Source organism: Corythoichthys intestinalis, chromosome 3 (assembly GCF_030265065.1).
Source record: "Corythoichthys intestinalis isolate RoL2023-P3 chromosome 3, ASM3026506v1, whole genome shotgun sequence".
NCBI lineage: Eukaryota > Metazoa > Chordata > Actinopteri > Syngnathiformes > Syngnathidae > Corythoichthys > Corythoichthys intestinalis.
The window spans coordinates 11,110,542-11,131,372 of NC_080397.1; the positions used below are offsets into that span (position 1 = coordinate 11,110,542).

The 20,831-nt window shown below is 38.9% G+C and overlaps 1 protein-coding gene across 1 annotated transcript in view; it reads right to left on the reverse strand.

The window, feature by feature from the left end:
- dapk1 (death-associated protein kinase 1) overlaps nt 1–20,831 on the reverse strand; it is a 74,916-nt gene that overhangs the window by 32,474 nt on the left and 21,611 nt on the right. The window contains exons 3-12 of the mRNA XM_057832023.1: nt 17,621–17,842; nt 15,564–15,702; nt 10,621–10,750; nt 10,502–10,550; nt 10,398–10,424; nt 7,212–7,364; nt 6,991–7,036; nt 6,795–6,884; nt 3,971–4,063; nt 2,774–2,992 (exon numbers count right to left, since the gene is read on the reverse strand). Coding sequence (XP_057688006.1) covers nt 2,774–2,992; nt 3,971–4,063; nt 6,795–6,884; nt 6,991–7,036; nt 7,212–7,364; nt 10,398–10,424; nt 10,502–10,550; nt 10,621–10,750; nt 15,564–15,702; nt 17,621–17,842 — 1,168 coding nt within the window. The remainder of the gene's footprint in view (nt 1–2,773; nt 2,993–3,970; nt 4,064–6,794; nt 6,885–6,990; nt 7,037–7,211; nt 7,365–10,397; nt 10,425–10,501; nt 10,551–10,620; nt 10,751–15,563; nt 15,703–17,620; nt 17,843–20,831) is intronic.

Genomic DNA, 20,831 nt, shown 5'->3' on the forward strand with positions numbered 1-20,831 from the left:
GTCCTTATGTACCACATGTTGAATATATAAATCCATCTTGTCTTATCTTTCCATTCCAACAATAATTTACAGAAAAATATGGCATATTTTATAGATGGTTTGAATTGCGATTAATTGCGATTAATTACGATTAATTAATTTTTAAGCTGTAATTAACTTGATTAAAAATTTTAATCGTTTGACGACCCAAGTTTTGACACATTTCTATTAGATACTGGCACTGTTAAAACACAAATAAAATTATCAGTAGCGGTGGGTCAGTTTATCAGGCATATAATGTTTTGTAAATGATATTGCAGTGGCATAGGTAAAGTGTATTTCAACAGGCTTATAATGCCTTTAAATAAGCTAGTAGCTAGTAGTAGTGCTAGTAGCATATTTTAGCAGGCTTATAACTTACTTTAAATAGTATTCTACTATGATTAGCATTTTAATAGGCTTAGTGGTCCAAAGGCACTATAAAATGAATATACTTTAAAAATATTACTCGCATCAACAACAGCAGCAACGACGACGTAATCAAAATGGTAGACCATTTCGACGGACATTTGACCTGTGATAACGCTTGTGAGGGTTTCCCTGCACATGCTCAAACCAAATCGACAGAACACCGGCAATGATTCTCGTTAGTTGAAATTAAAGGCAAGAATGAGTCCTTTTACCTAAGTTTACGTTTTTGGGTATTGGTTTTTGTACTAGAATTTTTTTCAACATTTACTTTACGAAATATTTAAGGATAGTGTTTTGCTTATTGCGCAGAAAAGAAAACATTTTGAGATTTGCACTGGTTAATGGTCAGTTTACATTTGTGTTTCTTTAACAGACTAATATTTTTGATCAAAATAAATACCAAATGTTCTAAAATACTTTATATGCAGGGGTGCACATAAGTGGTCCGCATGCGCGCATGCGTACTGGACGTAAACAAACGCGCTGGCCCTCAACGGCTTCCATGCGCTTTTGCGTAGCGATGGCTGACCACTGTATTTGGACGGACACGAGAAAATCACTTCTCAAAATGTCAAAGAGGCAGGCCCCACTGAGTAATTATTTCCGTGTTCCCCCACCCCCGTCAAAAGACAGACAGACAACAGAGACGTCACCAGAGCTACAGAAAAAAGGACTTTTGCTGAAAAGTGGCTGCAGGAGGTACCATGGCTAGAAGCAAATGATGCTCGCACGGAAATGTGGTACAAAATTTGCCATGAGAATCCCAATGTCGCTGATAAGAGCAGCGCAATTTATGTAGGATCAAAGAATTTCAGCCATCTAAACTTTGAAAAGCACGAAAAAAACAGAGCATGTGGCAATTAAGCAAACTATCGATGTCAGACAGGACCCCACTCGCACTATGGACAAGTGGCGGAATAAAGGTAATGAAGAACAGTGCCATGCACCGACAAACGTGTTTTTGCTCGCATTTCACAAAACTAAACATGCACGTTCAATGAGCTCTTATGAGGAGGACATCCCACTTTTACAAAGGCTTGGAGTTAATGTGGGAGCCGCATAATGCCCTTTATTTTAAATTAGTGCTTTTATGTTTATTTCTTTATATTTCACTTCAAAGTAATGGCAATTTGTTGTGCCAGTTGATAATCAAGCATTAATTGTTGATATAATTAATTAAAGGTAATTGGCTCTAAGGAAAACTTGTCATAATTTTATCGCATCAGGCGGGTCGGCTCTCAAGCTCAATGAGGACGAAGTCACATCTCCAGGTCCTCCTCTGAGAACCTGGGCAAAAAAAATATGTGCACCCCTGTTTATATGATGTTTTTAATCCTTCAACGGTATTAAAAACATCTTCGATGTAATACAATGTATTATGAAAATAATGTGTACAACATGAAAACTAATGTCAGTTACTTTGCTGAGTAACTCATTATTCTCACATTGAGGTTACCGAGTTACTAATTCAATTATTTTTTTGGGAGAAGTCATTTGTAACTGTAACTAGTTACCTTTTTAAAGAAAGATTAACAACACTGGTCCTGTCACATCCCTTTCCGACCTATCTTCCCTCCACTTATCTTTTGGTTGCCTGGTCCCCCCCTCTCTCTCACATGCTGTCCTTTGTTAAATACAATTAGATTGCCATAGCGCTGCTACGTTCATAGGTAGCATGTGAGTTTAATGATGTATTTTCTTGTTTTGTTTTTCCGTGTCTGAGCAGCTGAACAGCACAGGTTAAATTTTTTTTTATAAAAAATACAAAAAAATAAGGAAATATATATAGGTCATTTATAGGGTGCCATTTGTGTCCCCAGTACAAATTAAGCTGCATTTTTCACAGCAAACAAATACTAATTCCGCTTACTTTTTGGGTGTACTCTCAATTGTCGTCTATTATAAATTCATGGGTAAAGGCTGCTAATTTCTATTTTTTAATTTTAGTTCTGGTAAAAGGTTGTGATGGAATTTTGCTATGGCTTCTTGTTTGTTTAATTCCAATTAAGTCCATAAAATAACTAATATAGGAAGAAAAAATCCCAAATAATTAAGATTTTATTGCTCTGGATAAAATATCTTTAATCATGTGTGTGATTTAAAAAAAAAAATTAAAATATATTATTTAAATAAATAAATACATGTTTTCTGTCAGTCCCTCAGTGTCACTGTCCACTCTGTTGCGTTTGTGTCCCTTTAAGAAAATTCTGCATTTATTAATGACATCACTCTTCTGTGATAACATCACACCAGTGGCGGAATATTCAATTATGGTATGCAAGCGCCATTCAAAATACCAACAGAAATGCTTAAAATGAGTCACCTTGTCAAGGGCATGAATGTGGGCTCCTTTCCTGACGAGCACCTTGATGATGTCAACGTTGCCACAGCCGGCTGCCGTCAACAGCGGCGGCGTCCCGTGCTTGTTGGGCTGATTGACGTCGTAGCTGTTCAATGAGCCCAGTAGATGCTGCAGGCCCGGAACATTGTCATCGTTGATGGCGTGGATGATGGCCTTCATCACGAATGAGTCTTCCTCATCCTACGTGGAAAAACAAGCATATGCTCAAAATTTTAACAAACAAGTCCTTGTTGATTTTACATTTTACCTTATTGGCCGCCTTTCACACCAATAGACATCCAATCCATTTTGACTGGGAGGGGCAAATGTACGTTCATTCGCCTCTCCCAGTCAAAATGGATTAGACGTCTTGTGTCATTAATGGCACTGAAACATGCACCTTCCAGTTTAATAATATCAACTTGATGACTGAATTTACATTTAACAAATATTGTGTACATAATATATTGTAGGAATACATAAAAATAGCAGAAATGTAAAAATATTACTTATATTACTAAATATTCAAAATGAAATGGAAAAATACAACTAAAAAGGTATCAAAGTAAATATAAAAATAAATAAATAAAAATATACAATGAATTTCAGTTTCTTATATTTTGATATTCCCCCCTAAAAATGATTTGATTAAGTAATATTTTTTATTTTAAAATCTTTATTTTAAATTAATGTATTTATGTTTTCTTTTTTAGACTTTTTCAATTAAGGATTATTATTTAGTTTATTATTATTTTAATGTATTTATGTATTCTCCAAATGCTTTTTGATGTACATTGTTTAATGTAAAGTCAGGAATCAAGGAGTTAAATGAATTGGATGCCTCCCGTTTTCAAAAGCAGCCAATGAATTAAAGAGGAGGTATGTAGCAATTCATCTAACGGCCTGCAGGGGGTATGGACGAGCTACTTGCAAGGAATGTCAATGAAAACCTCTAACCTGCACAGGTAAACATCACCTGCTGCGTTTTGTTTACAAACATGTTTCTGGCCATATTCAAGTACCGATACTCACATGTAGGAACGTACACAAAGTTAGTATTATATCCAAACTGGCGCCCTGATGATGCCGTGCAGCTAATAATAGTCAGACTGTAATTAAGAGCAAGCCAACAATAGCAGTTAACTCAGACTAATTAGGCAACCATTTTGTGAGAGTTACCAATGTGTCGTCACTACGCGCCACGCTCATGTTGCTTCTGGATAGGAAGGAGCGCGACAGGCGGTTGCACAAGGAGATGAGTCGAACGGATTGCTGCAAAAACACAAAGCAGACATCTGTGACTTATGGAATATTTTTTGAAATTGTTGTTGGTAAAATTTCAAGATAAATAAAAGGTGACAATGGAATAAGTTAATGAGTGGTGTCGCTACCTGCAACCTAAACTGGAAGCACAAAGCATTAGCTGTGTTTCCATGACAGTTACTCCCAAAATAGAAGTGATATTTCAAAAATATTGGTCAAGTATAACTGTGACTTAAAGAGGTGCTATAAAATGCTGACATACCGTAACATAAAGTACGAGGCGTAACAAAGTACCTTGATGTAACAAAATGTATCAGAACGTAAACAAAAGTAACATAGCATAAAATAGGATATTTTAAAGTAGCGTAACATAACGTAACACAACGTAAAACAACTTGACATACAGTGTGGAAAATAAGTATTTGAACACCCTGCGATTTTGCAGGGTGTTCAAGGAAGTTCTCCCTTTTAGAAATGATGGGCGGGTTTGAAATTGTCATGGTAGTTTGCTTGTCCACTGTGAGAGACAATCTAAAGAAAAAAAAAATCCAGAAATCACAATCTATGATTTTTTAAAAACAATTTATTCCAAATATACTGCTGCAAAAAAGTATTTAAACATCTGAGAAAATCAATGTTAATATTTGGTACAGTAGCCTTTGATTACAATTACAGAAGTCAAACGTTTCCTGTAGCTTTTATCCAGGTTTGCACAGACTGCAGCAGGGATTTTGCACCAGTGCTCCACACAGATCTTCTCTAGATCAGTCAGGTTTCTGGGCTGTCACTGAGAAACACAGAGTTTGAACTTCCTCTAAAGATTTTCTATTGGGATTTGGTCTGGAGACTGGCTAGGCCCCTCCAGAACCTTGACATGCTTTTTACGAAGCCACTCCTTGGTAATTCTGGCTGTCTGCTTCAGGCCATTGTCATGTTGGAAACCAAGTCACGACCCGTTTTCAAGCTCTAACTGAGGGAAGGAGGTTATTCCCCAAAATCTTCACAATACATGGTCCAAGTCATTCTCTCTTTATTGCAATGCAGTCGTCCAGTCCCATTAGCAACCCCCCCCCCCCCCAAAAGCGTGATGCTACCACCCCTATGCTTCACAGTAGGGATGGTGTTCTTGGGATGGTACTCATCATTCTTCTTCCTCCAAACACTATGAGTCGAATTAAAACCAAAAAATTCCATTTTAATCTCATATGATGACATGACTTTCTCCCATGACTCCTCTGGATCATCCAAATGGTCAATGACAAACTTAGAATGGGCCAGGACATGCACTGGTTCAAGCAGGGGAACCTTCCGTTCCATGCATGATTTTCAACCATGACGTCTTAGTGTATTACCAACAGTAACCTTGGAAATGGTGGTCCCAGCTCCTTTTGGGTCATTAACAAGCTCCTCCTGTTTAGTTCTTGGCTGATTCCTAACCATTCTTAGGATCACTGAGACCCTACGAGGTAGATCTTGCATGGAGCCACAGTCCGAGGGAGATTGACAGTCATGTTTGGCTTCTTCCTTTTTCTAATAACTGCTCCAACGGTGGATCTTATATCACCAAGCTGCTTGGCAATTACCCCTAACCCTTTCCAGCCTTGTAGAGGTCTACAATTTGTTCTCTGGTGTCTTTGGACAGCTCTTTGGTCTTGACCATGTTAGTAATTGAAGTCTTCTTGATTGTATGGGGTGGACAGGTATTTATGAGTCTGACTTCAAAAAGTCAGACTCAAAATGTGTACCTCCACTCTACTTATTCGTTGGACTTTTGAAAGGCGACTAACAGGTCTTTGAGGCTCACACTTCTAGCTAATAGACAGGTGTTCAAATACTTATTTACAGCAGTAAAATATAAATAAATTGTTAAAAAAATCATACACTGTGATGTCTGGATTATTTTTCTTTAGATTGTCTCTCACAATGGACAAGCACCTACCATGAAAATTTCAAATCCATCCATCATTTCTAAGTGGGAGAACTTGCAAAATCGCAGGGTGTTCAAATACCGTATTGACCCGAATATAACACAGCACTGATTATAAGACGGACCCCTCTTTTTGAAGACTCAAGTTTGAAAAAAGTGTTTTTGAACACCAAATTAATTTTCATTACAGAAAATAATTACAGTACATCTGAAACAAATGACTACAACAATATATTTGAGAGAAAAGCATGTTATTTTGCCACATTCAAATCTTAATATCTAAACATTTAAATATGTAAATTAAAGTGCAATCACATTCAATTATGAATGGCTTCTGGTTTTTGAAATGTAAATAAACCAATCTATTGTGATAAAACAACAAAATTGCAATAACTGCATTAACCATAAAAGTGAGGTAACCCTAACCCTAACTGTAGTCTTGAAAAAAATCTGAATAAGGAAAAACATTGCAATAAAATAATGCAAACTGGTTAAACTTGAGAGTAGCTGAGATCTCTCATGACAAAACATCGCTTCAATGATATCTGGCGCCATCTAGCGTCATGAATGGGTATAACGTCTAGACCGCGAATATAAGACGACCCCCACTTTTTCAGTCTTATTTGAATGCAAAAAACACTGTCTTATATTCGGGCCAATACGGTACTTATTTTCCTTACTGTAAAGTAACGGGATGTAACATAATGTAACTGCAGTAAACAATTCTTCCGACATGTTGACATGCCTAGAAAGAGTCTTTTGTATTGGTTAACAACTGAGCTGAAATGTTGTGCCCGATGTAAAAAAACTTACTTTCCACTTCCTTCGAGCTGCAAACTTTTTGAACTTTTCCATATTGACCGCAGACTCTTTCCGACTCAGCGCCTGTTGTGTATCTTTGGGCTGATTCATTAAAAAAAAAAAAAAAAAAAAAAAAAAAAAACTTGTATTCATTCATTACTTTTTAAGTGTAACCACTCTCAATTATTGTTTAGAAAGTAAGTGTTACCTTGATCCATGGGTGTTGAAGGCTATCCTGAATGCTCATCCTCTTTCTGGCAACACAAGACACAACAACATTCATATGTATAGTATTCATAGAGTATGTGTTGTGTTTGTGAAAGATTTATAATAAAACGGCCATTAATGGCAATAGACGTCCAATCCATTTTGATGTGACTTTGGAACATTTTTCTCATCATACAATTTTTTTTTTTTTTTCAACTGTACTTGGGGTCTTTGATGAGGAGTCTGGTAATGAAGTCTTTGGCCAGGATGCTGGTGCCGCTGAAGAAGTCTTCGTCAAAAGTGTAGTCCACGGCCGACACGTTGGCCAGCGTCTCTTGCTTGTTGTCGCCCAGGAAAGGGGAGGCCCCGCTCAGCCTGAAGCCCCATGAAAAAAGGAATGATTAGCTTTAGATGACAGTTCAAAACATGATAATATATGTATTAGTAGACATATTATTACATTATGCAAAGCAAACTAAGTAGGAACGAGGTGTTCAGTTTAACATTTAAATCCACTTGTCAAGTAATTATTCACAATTCTACTAGTTAAATGTTAAAAAATGCTTGCAAAAAGTGAGAAACATGAAGTCGATGCACATAATTTGCTTTTGTGCCACAACAAAATGGCGTAGCGGGCCAGATCTAGCACTTGGGCCTCGAGTTTGACACCTGCACTGCAAAGAATACAGTGGCAGATGCTGGTCTTTCAATGTGGGGAAGCTCAAAGTGTGTCCGCCTGTGAGTGCTTTGTGACGGTGGAGGGGCTCAGCAGCACACGCTGCTCGGTAGGGAAAGAAACTGGAGTGCCAGAAGTCAAGTCTCTAAACACAAGCTGCTACAATATAAAAAGAACAGCCGAAATAGAAGCTTGATTTTTTTGTTGGTCGTTTTTAACAAAGCAAGTGTCGCAAGGATGATTATGAAAGTCTCTTGTCAACTCAGAGCAACGGAAGGAAAATAGAAAAATGACTCCCGTGGATGTTAATATGACAAGATCACTGATTCGCTGTCAATCAAAAAGGGATTCAGCCTCAGACAGATCATTTAATCATCCTACAGAGAAGCAGAGCGTCCGGGCCAGCCGAGCCCTGCCCACTGCCTATAGACCCCCAGAGACGCAAGGTGTCCAATGGGCAGGATAAACCCAGCCTTTAGCCAATGGCTCTTCTCATTCTCGTTTCATAGACGTAGAGCGTTCGGACTGTTTAAAGGATTGTGAAGCTACACGAATGAATGAAAAGCAAGCTGCATCGTAACCAGTGATGAGATGCTAATTCTGAACTAAAGTTGAGCACATCGTAGCGCTTATTTAGTCAATTATATGTACACACAACAGTATAGATTTGGTCACTTACTATATCTCTTGACATTTTTGGGGAAGCTGAGCTTCTCTTGCAGTCTTGGAGCAATCACCTTTGCTAGAATATATTCGAATATACATCGAATATATATCTACAGTATCTATAACATATAGTTTTTGTGTTTTTAAAAAGTATTTTTTCTTGTGCCATTGTCAGATTGCATTCACTCATTATGCGCAAAATATAACTGTCTAATAAAATGTTTACTCATTTTTGAAGTGGCGTTTTTTCCAGCGAGTGGTTTCGGTGGTCTACATGTTTGTATAAATGAATAGCATGAATTCCAAAAGTCAGACAAAGATGTTTCTGAAGCCTCTCCAGCTCGTCAGGAGCAGACGCTAACAACCGCGACAGCTGCGGCAGACATTCGCAGCCTTGCAGTCAAGCTAGCCTCAAAAGCCAACAGTAACTGTAGCAACCACGAAAAAAAGACTGGCAATAACGTTAACTCTTTGGCTGCCGTTGAAGGGTGCGTAAAGGTGTCCAATTGGGCTATGGGAGGGGCTATAAAGCATGTATGATGTCGTGCGTAGATCGTGTTAAGCAGACATACATAACACAGCTAACATCTAACAAACCCCACCCCCGTAATACAGTTAAGACATGTGGCCTTTGGTGCCTCAACGTTAGGGGTGTGACAAAATATCGAAATGGTGATATATATCATGATACCTAGTTTACCTAAAGGTTATCGATATGCTCCTGCCAAGAATCAATACATTGTTTCAAAAAGGTGTCATTGTTTGGGGAAAAAACAAAAACAATTGCTACAAAAATTGTCGGCTAGAATAGCATCTCTGTTAATTCAATGGCTGCCACTGACGGCGATAGACGCCCAGTCCATTTAGACCAGACATGTCCAAAGTCCGGCCCGGGGGCCAAATACGGCCCGTTGTCAAATTTCATTCGGCGCCCAGCCTATGTCATAAAATCAATAACGTCTGGCCCGCACACAGACTTGATAAATTGGTCAGCAGTACTGCCACCAGCATATGAAGTAGCTTACACACTAAATGCTGCTCCTCATTTACCCACTAAAAAGGCAGCAGCACGCTGAGCAACATCACCCCGTGTGACCCTCTACTTCCAATTTTCTGAAATGGCGACAATCAACATGAAAAAGAAAGTCGACTGCGACGGCCGACGCTACAAGGACAGGTGGAAATTGGACTATTTCTTCACTATAATACACAACAACTGTGTCTGCCTCATATGCAAAAAAGGCAGTTGCTGTTTTTAAAGAGTTCAATGTGAGGCGATGTTACCAAACAAGACACGCTGACATGCACGACAAGATCATAGGGAAGATACGCAAAGAAAAATTGAAGCAACTTGAAGCTAGTTTAACTTCACAACAGCAGTATTTTGCAAGAGCCCGAGAGTCGAAAGAGAACACCACAAAGGCTAGTTGCGAGATTGTTAAAATTACTAATTAATATAAATAATAAAGCAAATGTAACAACCAGAATGGCTTGCTAAAATTTGCTTAAATATATTGTTCTACGTAAAGGACGTCAGCCAAGGTCGGCCCCCCACATTTTTACCTCACCAAATCTGGCCCCTTTTGCAAAAAGTTTGGACACCCCTGATTTAGACTGTGGAACGAACTTTTGTTCATTCGAAACCAGAGCATTCATGGCCAGCCTTTCCAAATTTCGGAGCATTTACCGTACATTTTAGGGCATTTACAGGTTGAGTTTGAGTTACTGCCTATGCATTAGTGGAGATTCCTGAATCACTTCCTGATTTGTAACAAAAAAAATCAACATGAAGTAACCCATAAATGCCCCAAATAAACAGGAAATGACTGAAAATCAACAGCAAATGACCTGAAATGCCCCACAATCAAACTCATTGCTTGCAATTGATCGCTATAGGTGTCCAATCTGTTTGAAGTGGGAGGGATGGCATGTACAATCGCAGCCACCCTCCCACTTCAAATAAAATGGACGTCTACTCGTGATAAACTCAATTCAATTGATAGCAGAAGTATGAAAATGAATGGTGGATTTGAAGAAGTCAACATAAGTAAGTATATTTTACTCACAGAATATATGTTATCACACCAACACTCCTGCAGGAAGAAGAGGAAAGACTTATGATATCATCAAAAGTGGACTTAGCTGCTTATGTATGTGTTTTCATACGTACCACATGTCTGCCTCCAAGCCCAGAGGTTCATAATTCACCACCTCAGGAGCTACAACCAAAACATTAAGAAATGAATGAGGAAGGAATAACTAGCGTGTGCTTAGGCGTGGAAGACTGACCGACAAACTCCGGCGTTCCGAAAATGTTTTTGAAGTCGTTGCCAAAATCAATCTTGTGCGCCAGGCCGAAGTCGATGAGCTTGATGCGCGGGTGTGGTGCCGAGCGACTCAGAAGCATGATGTTCTCTGGCTGGAAACGCCACAAACACAGCACAAGATGAGCAATCAAAGTCAAGAAAATGCTGCCAAAAGCAAAACGTTAAAGGCCACAAATTATATTTTTTCAACCAAAGTTAACATGGTGTTTCTTCGTCTAAAGTTGCACCAATACACCTTTTTTGGCACCCGGCTGTTTAGTATCAGCCGATGCGGATATTGTACTGATACCAGTGTTGTTTTCATTAATAATGACGACAATGAACATATTTTGTGGACGAATATTTTTTGCCAGTTTCTGTCTGACGAAACAACAATGAGTCGAAAAGGTGACATAGTTTCTGTCATATGTTCACAATGCGTCACATTTCATATTGTACGTAGTGTATGTCAGCTTGCATCGTAGCAAGTGTTTGGGCCGTGTCACTTATGTGAGATGTGCTGCGCCTCTCCCTCACTTTCCTCACCGGAGTTTAGGACATGTTTCAAGCTAAGCTGCGCTCGATCCTTCTTCTTTAAAAAGATTTGTTTTCTTATCTTGGCAAGAGAGAATATGCAATGTTGCTTTTGCCTTTGAAAGTCTGTACTGAGTGATCATCATACACGAAATGTGACTGAAGTAAAAAAGTATTTGGTGAAAAGAATACTCAAGCACTGAGTAACATTGTGAGTAACTGCTAACCTTGTTGGTGCTACCGAACCCCACCAGTTTCATATGCGCAATCACCGAACCCTACTTTAGTGTTAAATAAAACATGATTTTTTCGGTTCGGTTTGTTAATGGGTACAACTCAAAGAGAAAGCAGAGTGGCCTTATCTTAGAATTTGGCTCTGTTCACCTTGAATTCAGCAAACGATGTGTTTTTATATTCTCTATCTCCATGCATCTTCTCGAAGTGTTCCTTTAGTTTTGCCGATGCGAGGCTAGAGTTGCTCAACTTGGCTTCCTATCCCGTTCTATGATACATGAGAATCCGTATTGTATACAGTATATTCGTCCGACCACTTCCTTTTTTGCTCAACATTGTTAGCATGGATTAAAATATGAAGAAAGTAATTATACGACGTACTACGATGACTTTAAGACGTTGTATCACTCCTGAGTGCACTAAATTATTCGCAGCACTGATTGGCCAATGTCATGTAATCATCTGCAGCCAGTAATGGCCAAGTGGGGCATGCCATCGCGTATAGACATGATGAGTCGGTATGTCTTGACCTCAGCGGCAGAGGCTCCACCAAACCACTGAGACAGACTCACCGAACCCCTAGGGCAGGGGTGTCCAAACTTTTTGCAAAGGGGGCCAGATTTGGTGTGGTAAAAATTTGGGGGGCCGACCTTGGCTGACGTCCTTTCTGTCGAACAATATATTTAAGCAAATTTTAGCAATCCATTCTGTGTGTCACATTTGCTTTATTATTTTTTTAATTAATAATTTCAACAATCTCACAACTAACTTTTGTGGCATTCTTTTTCGACTCTCGGGCTCTTGCAAAATACTGCTGCAGTGAAATTAAACTAGCTTCAAGTTGCTTCAATTTCTTGCTACGGATCTTCCCTGTAATCTTGTCGTACATGTCAGCGTATCTTGTTTGGTAATATCGCCTCACATTGAACTCTTTAAAAACAGCAACTGTCTTTTTGCAAATGAGGCAGACAGTTGTTGCGTATTTTAGTGAAGAAACAGTCCAATTTCCACCTATCCTTGAAGCGTCGGCCGTCGCGGTCAACTTTTTTTGATTGTCGCCATTTTAGAAAATTGGGAGTAAAAGCCACACGGGGTAATGTTGCTTAGAGTGTTGCTGCCTTTTTGTGGGTAAATGAGGAGCAGCATTTAGTGTGTAAGATACTTTATATGCTGATAGCAGTACTGCTGACCAATTTATTAAGTCTGTGTGTGGGCCAGACGTTATTGATTTTATGACAGATGCTGGGGCTGGATGAAATTTGTCCACGGGCCACATTTGGCCCCCGGGCAGGACTTTGGACATGTCTGCCCTAGGGGTTCAATCGAACCCAGGTTAAAAACCACTGAACTAAACTGATCATATCTCTGGTTTTCCGTGCCCAATCGGTGCCAAATAAAAACATTAAAATCCGCGATTTCGCGCCATGTCATACTTTTCAGATCTACTTTTAACATGTTCATTCACTGCCACCTTCTCACTTCAAATTGAAAGGACATCAACTTGTGATAAACTCATTTAAATTCACTAGAGAATGATGATTGGATGCCACACGATTGGACGTCTATCATCTTTTTGGGTAGGCCAGCGCTTGGAAACTAGATCTCAAAGGTACATACTGTATAGCAGTGGTCTCCAACCCGGTCCTCAAAGGCCTGCTGTGGGTGCAGGATTTCATTACAACCAGACAAATGACAACACTTTTTCACCAATCTGGTGTTTTACAAGCGCAATCAGTTGATTGCAGTCAGGTGCTGCTTGTTTTAGCAGAAACCTAATTGGTTCAACTATCTGTGCTGGATCGGCAGGAACAAAAACCACGACCCACAGCAGACCTTTGAGGATCGGGTTGGAGACCACTTCTGTATATCACAGCATTGGCACGTTATTTCTTAGTACTTGCAAAAGTGAAAATCTTGCAATTGGCTCCTTAATCAAAAGCAGTGTCTTAACAAGCCATGATAACAATTACCTTACATTCAAGTGAGTATACAGTAATATAGTGTTCACATGTCCACTCAGGCAACACTGTGTCTAATCCATTTAAAGTGGTAGGGTGCTGCCATCCCATATCAAATGGATTGGACGTCTACTCATAAACTCATTTAAATTCATGGCAGAAGCATGAAAAGAACTTACATCGCCTCTACCAACATGGCTCCAGGGCGGCCATGTTGGTGGGGGTGACATTTCCATCAGAGTCAATGCATTGAAATTAAAATAAAGTCTTTACTATCTTATTTTTCGACCAATTTTTAAAAGATTATTTGATCAATGTCAAAGCATCTGCTATTCATTTAGTGGCTGCCACTAAATGAATGGGTGGCAGCGAATGAACATTCATTCCCCTCCCACTTCAAACAGATTGGATGTCAACATGTGATAAACTCATGTACAGTGGGGCAAATAAGTATTTAGTCAAACACCAATTGTGCAAGTTCTCCTACTTGAAAGGATTAGAGAGGCCTGTAATTGTCAACATGGGTAAACCTCAACCATGAGAGACTGAATGTGGAAAAAAAAACAGAAAATCACATTGTTTGATTTTTAAGGATTTATTTCCAAATTAGAATGGAAAATAAGTATTTGGTCACCTACAAACAAGCAAGATTTCCGGCTGTCAAAGAGCTCTAACTTCTTCTAACGAGGTCTAATGAGGTCTAACGAGGCTCCACTCGTTACCTGTATTAATGGCACCTGTTTTAACTCATTATCAGTATAAAAGACACCTGTCCAACACCTCAGTCAGTCACACTCCAAACTCCACTATGGCCAAGACTAAAGAGCTGTCGAAGGACACTATAGACAAAATTGTAGAGCTGCACCAGGCTGGGAAGAATGAATCTGCGATAGGTAAAACGGCTGGAGTAAAGAAATCAACTGTGGGAGCAATTATTAGAAAATGGAAGACATAAAAGACCACTGATAATCTCCCTCGATCTGGGGCTGCATGCAAGATCTAACCCCGTGGCGTCAAAATGATAACAAGAACGGTGAGCAAAAATCCCAGTACCAGACGGGGGGACCTAGTGAATGACCTACAGAGAACTGGGAATACAGTAACAAAGGCTACTATCAGTAACACAATGCGCCGCCAGGGACTCAAATCCTGCACTGCCAGACGTGTCCCCTGATGAAGCCAGTACACGTCCAGGCCCGTCTGTGATTCGCTAGAAAGCATTTGGATGATCCAGAAGAGGACTGGGAGAATGTGTTATGGTCAGATGAAACCAAAATAGATTTTTTTTTAGTAGAAACACAGGCTCTCGTGTTTGGAGGAGAAGGAATACTGAATTGCATCCGAAGAACATCATACCCACTGTGAAGCATGGGGGTGGAAACATCATGCTTTGGGGCTGTTTTTCTGCAAAGAGACCAGGAAAACTGATCTGTGTAAAGGAAAGAATGAATGGGCCTATATATCGAATGATTTTGAGTGAAAATCTCCATCCGTCGACAAGGGCATTGAAGATGAGATGTGGCTGGGTCTTTCAGCATGACAATGATCTCCAACACACTGCAAGGGCAACAAAGGAGTGGCTTCCTAAGAAGCATTTCAAGGTCCTGGAGTGGCCTAGCCAGTCTCCAGATCTCAACCCCATAGAAAATCTGTGGAGGGAGTTGAAAGTCCGTGTTGCCCAACGACAGCCCCAAAACATCACTGCTCTAGAGCAGATTTGCATGGAGGAATGGGCCAAAATATCAGCAAATACTTATTTTCCACCATGATTTGCAAATAAATTCTTTAAAAATCAAACGATGTGATTTTCTGTTTTTTCCACATTCTGTCTCTTATTGTTGAGGTTTACCCATGTTGACAATTACAGGCCTCTCTAATATTTTCAAGTGGGAGAACTTGCACAATTTGTGGTTGACTAAATACTTATTTGCCCCACTGTAAATTCACAGCAGCAGGATGATTGGACGCCACACAATTGGACATGTATCATCTTGGGTAGGGCGACTGGCAGTCGGAAACTAGATTTCGAAAAGTACATATTTCTTTGCGTCGGCACGTTATTTCTAAATACTCCCTAATACCGACTATATCAGGGAGCATATAAGTGCTGTCTCGGTACCAAAACCGGTACTACTAACAACATAATTGAATAGGGTGTTCTAATTTATGAAGGATGAAAATTTAGAATATATGAGAAAACCTTGAGGTCAAAGTGGGCAATGCGTTTGGAGTGCAGGTAGAAGACACCGTCCAAGATCTGCTTGAGGAACTGCGTGGCTTCCTCCTCGCTCAGCGACTCTTTCTCTGCCAGGAAGTCAAAGAGTTCTCCGCCGGCCACACTAAACACACAAATATAAAGCCGTCAATCACTTTTTAATGGAGTCCAGCTCAGCTAATCTCATTACTCAGGTGCATTAAAGTGGAGTCAAAGTGGCTTTGGAGCAGCTCATTGGCTGCCATTGAAATCGATATACATAAAGACATGGAAAACCCTATCCATGTGTTTATTTTTAGTTTATTAGATTATTGCAATGGCATATTTATGGGTCTTAACAAGAAATCAATAAGTAAGATGCATCTAATTCTGAATGCTTCTACCAGAACCCTTAAAAAATACAACCTGAACCATATTACACCCAAAATGTGAATTCCACTTAGGTGCACGCCAGGTCTTTGAGGCTAGTAGTCACTAAAGGGTTAGCATGTAGTGGTTTTGCTAAGTAGGTGATGAGTTGTACACATGGTCTTGGATGCACATCAAGGAAAAGAACAGTAGATGAATGTGTTAATAATTCTCATTGTTCGCTTAGAAGCATGGCCGTGAGCTGTCGTAATTGTCTAGGAATGTCGTCCGACCTGTGTCCTGCAGTCAACTTGTCATTGGCGTGCTTTTGTTTTGTGTTGGATTTGCTTTTGTTTCGGGGATATAATGTCATGTAAACACATTATTAGCTCCTTCCAGTTGGCTCTTGTTACATCTCCCAACTAAGTTTTGTAAACCACAGTCATTATCATAACATTAAGACTGAAAAAAAGTTGTTTTGTATGAACTCACTGGTGTCAAACTGGTGGCCCGAGGGTCAGATTCAAGACCGTCGCATCATTTTATGTGAAGTAAATCATGTTGATCGACTTTTTTTTTTTTTTTGCAACAAGAAAAATTTGTGGACTACAGAAATCAGAGAACATTTATTGCTTTTTAGAATTTGTTTAAATATATGAAACAATAAGCATTAAATAAAAGAAGTTTTTTTTCATTAAAAACATAAAAGTATATCTATTGTTTTTTTTCTTTTAAAAACATTTAAATAAATCCATTTTTAAAAATTAAGACAATATTTTCTATATTATATAAATATAAATATATTTCTATATTTATTATTATTAAAAATAGTAAAAACAATTTTTAAAATGAAGATCCAAAATTAACTATTTTGTCCTCTTTTGAAACTAGAAATAAAACATTTTTCAAATAAAAAAAGAGACTATTTACGGTTTGCCCACATTTTGTTTTTAATTTCAAATGGAAATAAATAAATGGAAAAATAAATAAGACAATATTTGCAATCAAGGGTCACAAAAAAGATAATTTTGAGGTCAAAGTAAGTATCTTAAAATGACATGGAAGTGAAACAAAATGACGGTAACTCATTGCCTGCAATTGAATACGATGTCCAATTCACTTGTACTGGAAGGATTGGGTATGAATGCTCATATTCCAGTGCCAATGATGGCACTAGACGTCCAATCCGTTTTGATTAGGATGGGTGAATGAACTCCAGCGAGTTAATTTATTGAGCCAAAAATAAACTAGTGCAATTCTCCATAGTTTGAAGAAACACTCAGGAATGTTATTTTGGATTCGCATTTAGTGCATTTTTGAGAGTGTGATTTAGCAAGGCAAAATAAATATTATTTCAAGCATAAACACTTGTTTATTAGTTTTAGATATTCTCAAATTTATTCTGCAATGCATTAAATGTTCGTAATCCGATTAGTCTTTCATTCGAACAAACTAATTGATGGATCGATTACCTAAATAATCTATAGCTGCAGCCCTAATTTGATCGTCAGGTAGTCGTCGATTAGTTAATCAATTTTGGCAACCCAATTTAGCAGACATAATGACCCACCAAAGGAACCCAAAACTAAAATGTGGCCAATGTCAAAGATGTGTTTGACACCCCTGAGTTGTAATAAGTTGTAAAATTGCCCATTTTTCTTGTAATAGTAGCGCTACAAAAATGGGGTACTCACAGCTCCAAGATGAGAATGACGTCAACCTTGTTCTCAAAGACCTCATGGAGGGTAATGATGTTTGGGTGCTGGATCTCTTTGAGGATGTTGACCTCGCGCTCGATGTCTTCTCGAGTGACCCCGCGTCGGCTGGATTTGCTCCGTCGCTTCTTGATGAACTTGGCGGCGTACTCTGTGCCCGTGCTCCGTTGACGACACCGCCGTACCACGGCGAACTGGCCACTGCGCACGGGAGGACTTGTTTATCATGTATGTTTCTGCTATCAGTGCACTTCCAAAAACTTAACACAAATCTTAGCATTGATGCATTACGCAAGATTTACTTACAGTATAGCCATACCTAGGGATGCACCCAAGTGAAAATTCTTGGCCAAAACTGAATACGAGAAAATTGACATGGGAAAAATGCCCAATTATGTGGCTCTTTCAATGAGTTTATCACTAGTATCACATCCATTTGAAGTGGGAGGATGGCAGCAAATGAACATTTGTAAGTACTAGTTCATTCACACAAAGTAGTAGCTTGTACGCACTAATTAGTAGCTCGTGTGCACGTACTATATCAGCGTGAGCATGAGATAATTTTTTTCATTTATTTCATGTCTGGGGCTTGGGTTGTGAAAAAAAAAAGAGAAATATTTAATATGTTAAAGTTTTTAAGTATGTATCGAGTACAAGATATTTGATAAGACAATGATTTAAATTAAAAAGAATATGTGACTGTAAAGTAAAATAAATTAAGGGTCATTCAAGGGTCATTCAGGGGCCCCTATGGTCCTGAGGACTGGGACAACATACCCGGTTGCCCGGTGCGCACCAGATTGTATACATTTATTTTATTTAAGTCGAATTCCCTTTAGGAGCTCTGTACTTTAGGGGCTCCGTACAAGTTCAAACAAGTTACAGTACTGTAATGCATACATACACCCGTACATACGCTACCTCCTCTTCTGCTTTTTCTGCAAGTGTTGCAGAGTATAAAACGTGCATATTTTTGTTTCTTTTGGCAATGCTATTGTATTTCTGGAATATTTTGTAACTTTTAAACCTTTAAAAAATGTTTTAAAAAGAATACATTTATTTAAAAATTAAAAACACAAACCTTTTCACCCTATTCCGATCCTCTGAAAAATGGCGCGATTGGCCCCGATTTCTGATCACGTGATCGGATCTGGGGCATGCCAGCTGCTTGGTTGGTTGTCTGGAGGGGCCCGCAGCATCTAACATCCCTGATTAACATCTAGCGCCACCAATGGAAGCCAATGACTATATATTACAGCTGGAGGACACTAGGTAAGGGCATTATAATATCCATTAGGTTATCTGGAAGGTATAACTGGCAAATGCTGGGATTAGGGGCAAAGATTATACAGATAAATGCCACGTTGGCTTTTAATTGATATGATCATGGCTCTCGTGGGATTATTTGTCAGGCCCGTTTACTGCGTTAATGGCGGCACGTTATGTTATGCGTCAATATCATGGTTTATCGTTGTCAAACAAAACACATGAGTTCAGTCTGTTGTTTTTTCCCAGCCAGCAACCTCCTATCGTCTCTCTTCGGCAAGTAGGGCAAAAAAGCGTGAAGGCCTGTCGGCGCTTGAAGTCACAACAAAGCCAGGGAGGACATTTGATCCCGCTTCCTGCTATCTGGCCTCTTGAAAAACAGCCTCCCCTTCCTCTGTTCGTGAGTGCGTGGAAGGGCTCTCCCCTCATTATTCCTGCATTCCCCCTGCTCCCCCCGCACCCACTCTATTGCAAGAGTTGCGCAAGTCTAGAGGGATTCCCTTGCTCGTCAATAGAATAAATAAATCGAGTGGGATTTAAGTTTTGAGATTGATTCCTAGAGAAAGAGAACGTTGACTGATTTTTGCCTTTTTTGATTAAAAATCATTGTAAATTAATTAAAAAAAAAAAAAATGAAATTGAAAAAAAATGAATACATAAAAAAGAATACTTTTTTCCCTTTATGTTCATTAAAAATGTTTCCTTTTTTTTTTTTTTTTTTTTTTTTTTTTAAATTAAAAAAGATTTTTAAAGAGAATACTGCTTGTCACCTTTAAAAAATTGTAAAGGAAAAAAAATGGTAATATGAGGCTCCAAATAGGATTTATTATTATGACAATTTAGAGCTCAACAACGGTTTCCCTAGTTTACCTGCCGTTGACAGTGTAATTCCCATTTTGACTGGCAACGGTTATTCGCCACTTTCCCAGTCAAAATGGATTGACATCTATCACCGTCAATAGCAGCCACTGTGTCAAATATTTAGTGTAGAGTTCGACTCCCCTGATCTAAGTGAATACAGGCTTGATTATTATTCATGCAAGGGCTTAAAAACATCCTACTCTCACAACGTTTTTTGGGGAGGAAAAGTAACGCAGCAAAGCATCCGCAGGCAACTGTGAGCCAGCTATTGATTGACTTCTTGGTGTGAAACAAGAGAAGGTGTTGAAAAGCCCCCAAGTGTTAAGTAGGATATCAAGGCTGCTTGGCAGCGCTTCACAATTGGGATGCTGATGCTTTGCATACCAATGCAGGATGACACAATGAGTGCCAACTCACCTACATGCTGTGGCGTGACGTACTACATGCCCTTTTATTTAGAACTAATGTGCGCTGCCTAGTCATAGCTACAATTATTATTATAATTTTATGAAAAAATATATATTAAGGAAAATTTTGTCATTTAAAGAGTAGGACAGAATCCAACATGAGTAAAGTCATAACTTCACGTTCACATTTTCACATTTCATACAAGCCAATATGTTGTGATAAACAAGTCATATGATACTAAAAGGTTGTTTGTGTATGAAAAATACATTAACGAACATACGACAGAAGAAAAAAAGGTCTTAAATAGCATTATTATGTGAAGTAGAATCGTATTTTGAGACGATTCGACTATATACAACAATTTAGCAAAGCGAAGATGACAAGAAATTAGTCCTTTAATCTGCCGGTTAGCCACGCCTACCATTATAGGGCTCTAGCGTCCCCAACAGGTGGATGACGTCAGCGGGAGACTGGGCTCATCGGTTTTACTATTCAACCCATTGAGGAGGAATTATTAAGAACGAGGAAAACGCGACAAAGAGAGCCGCAAAATGTCATTGTTTCAGTCTCTCTACTCCAATATTTTTGCAGGATATTCTTTTTATTCAAGTATTTTTACCCAATTGCTAAATAAATGGCATGGTCATGACAAATA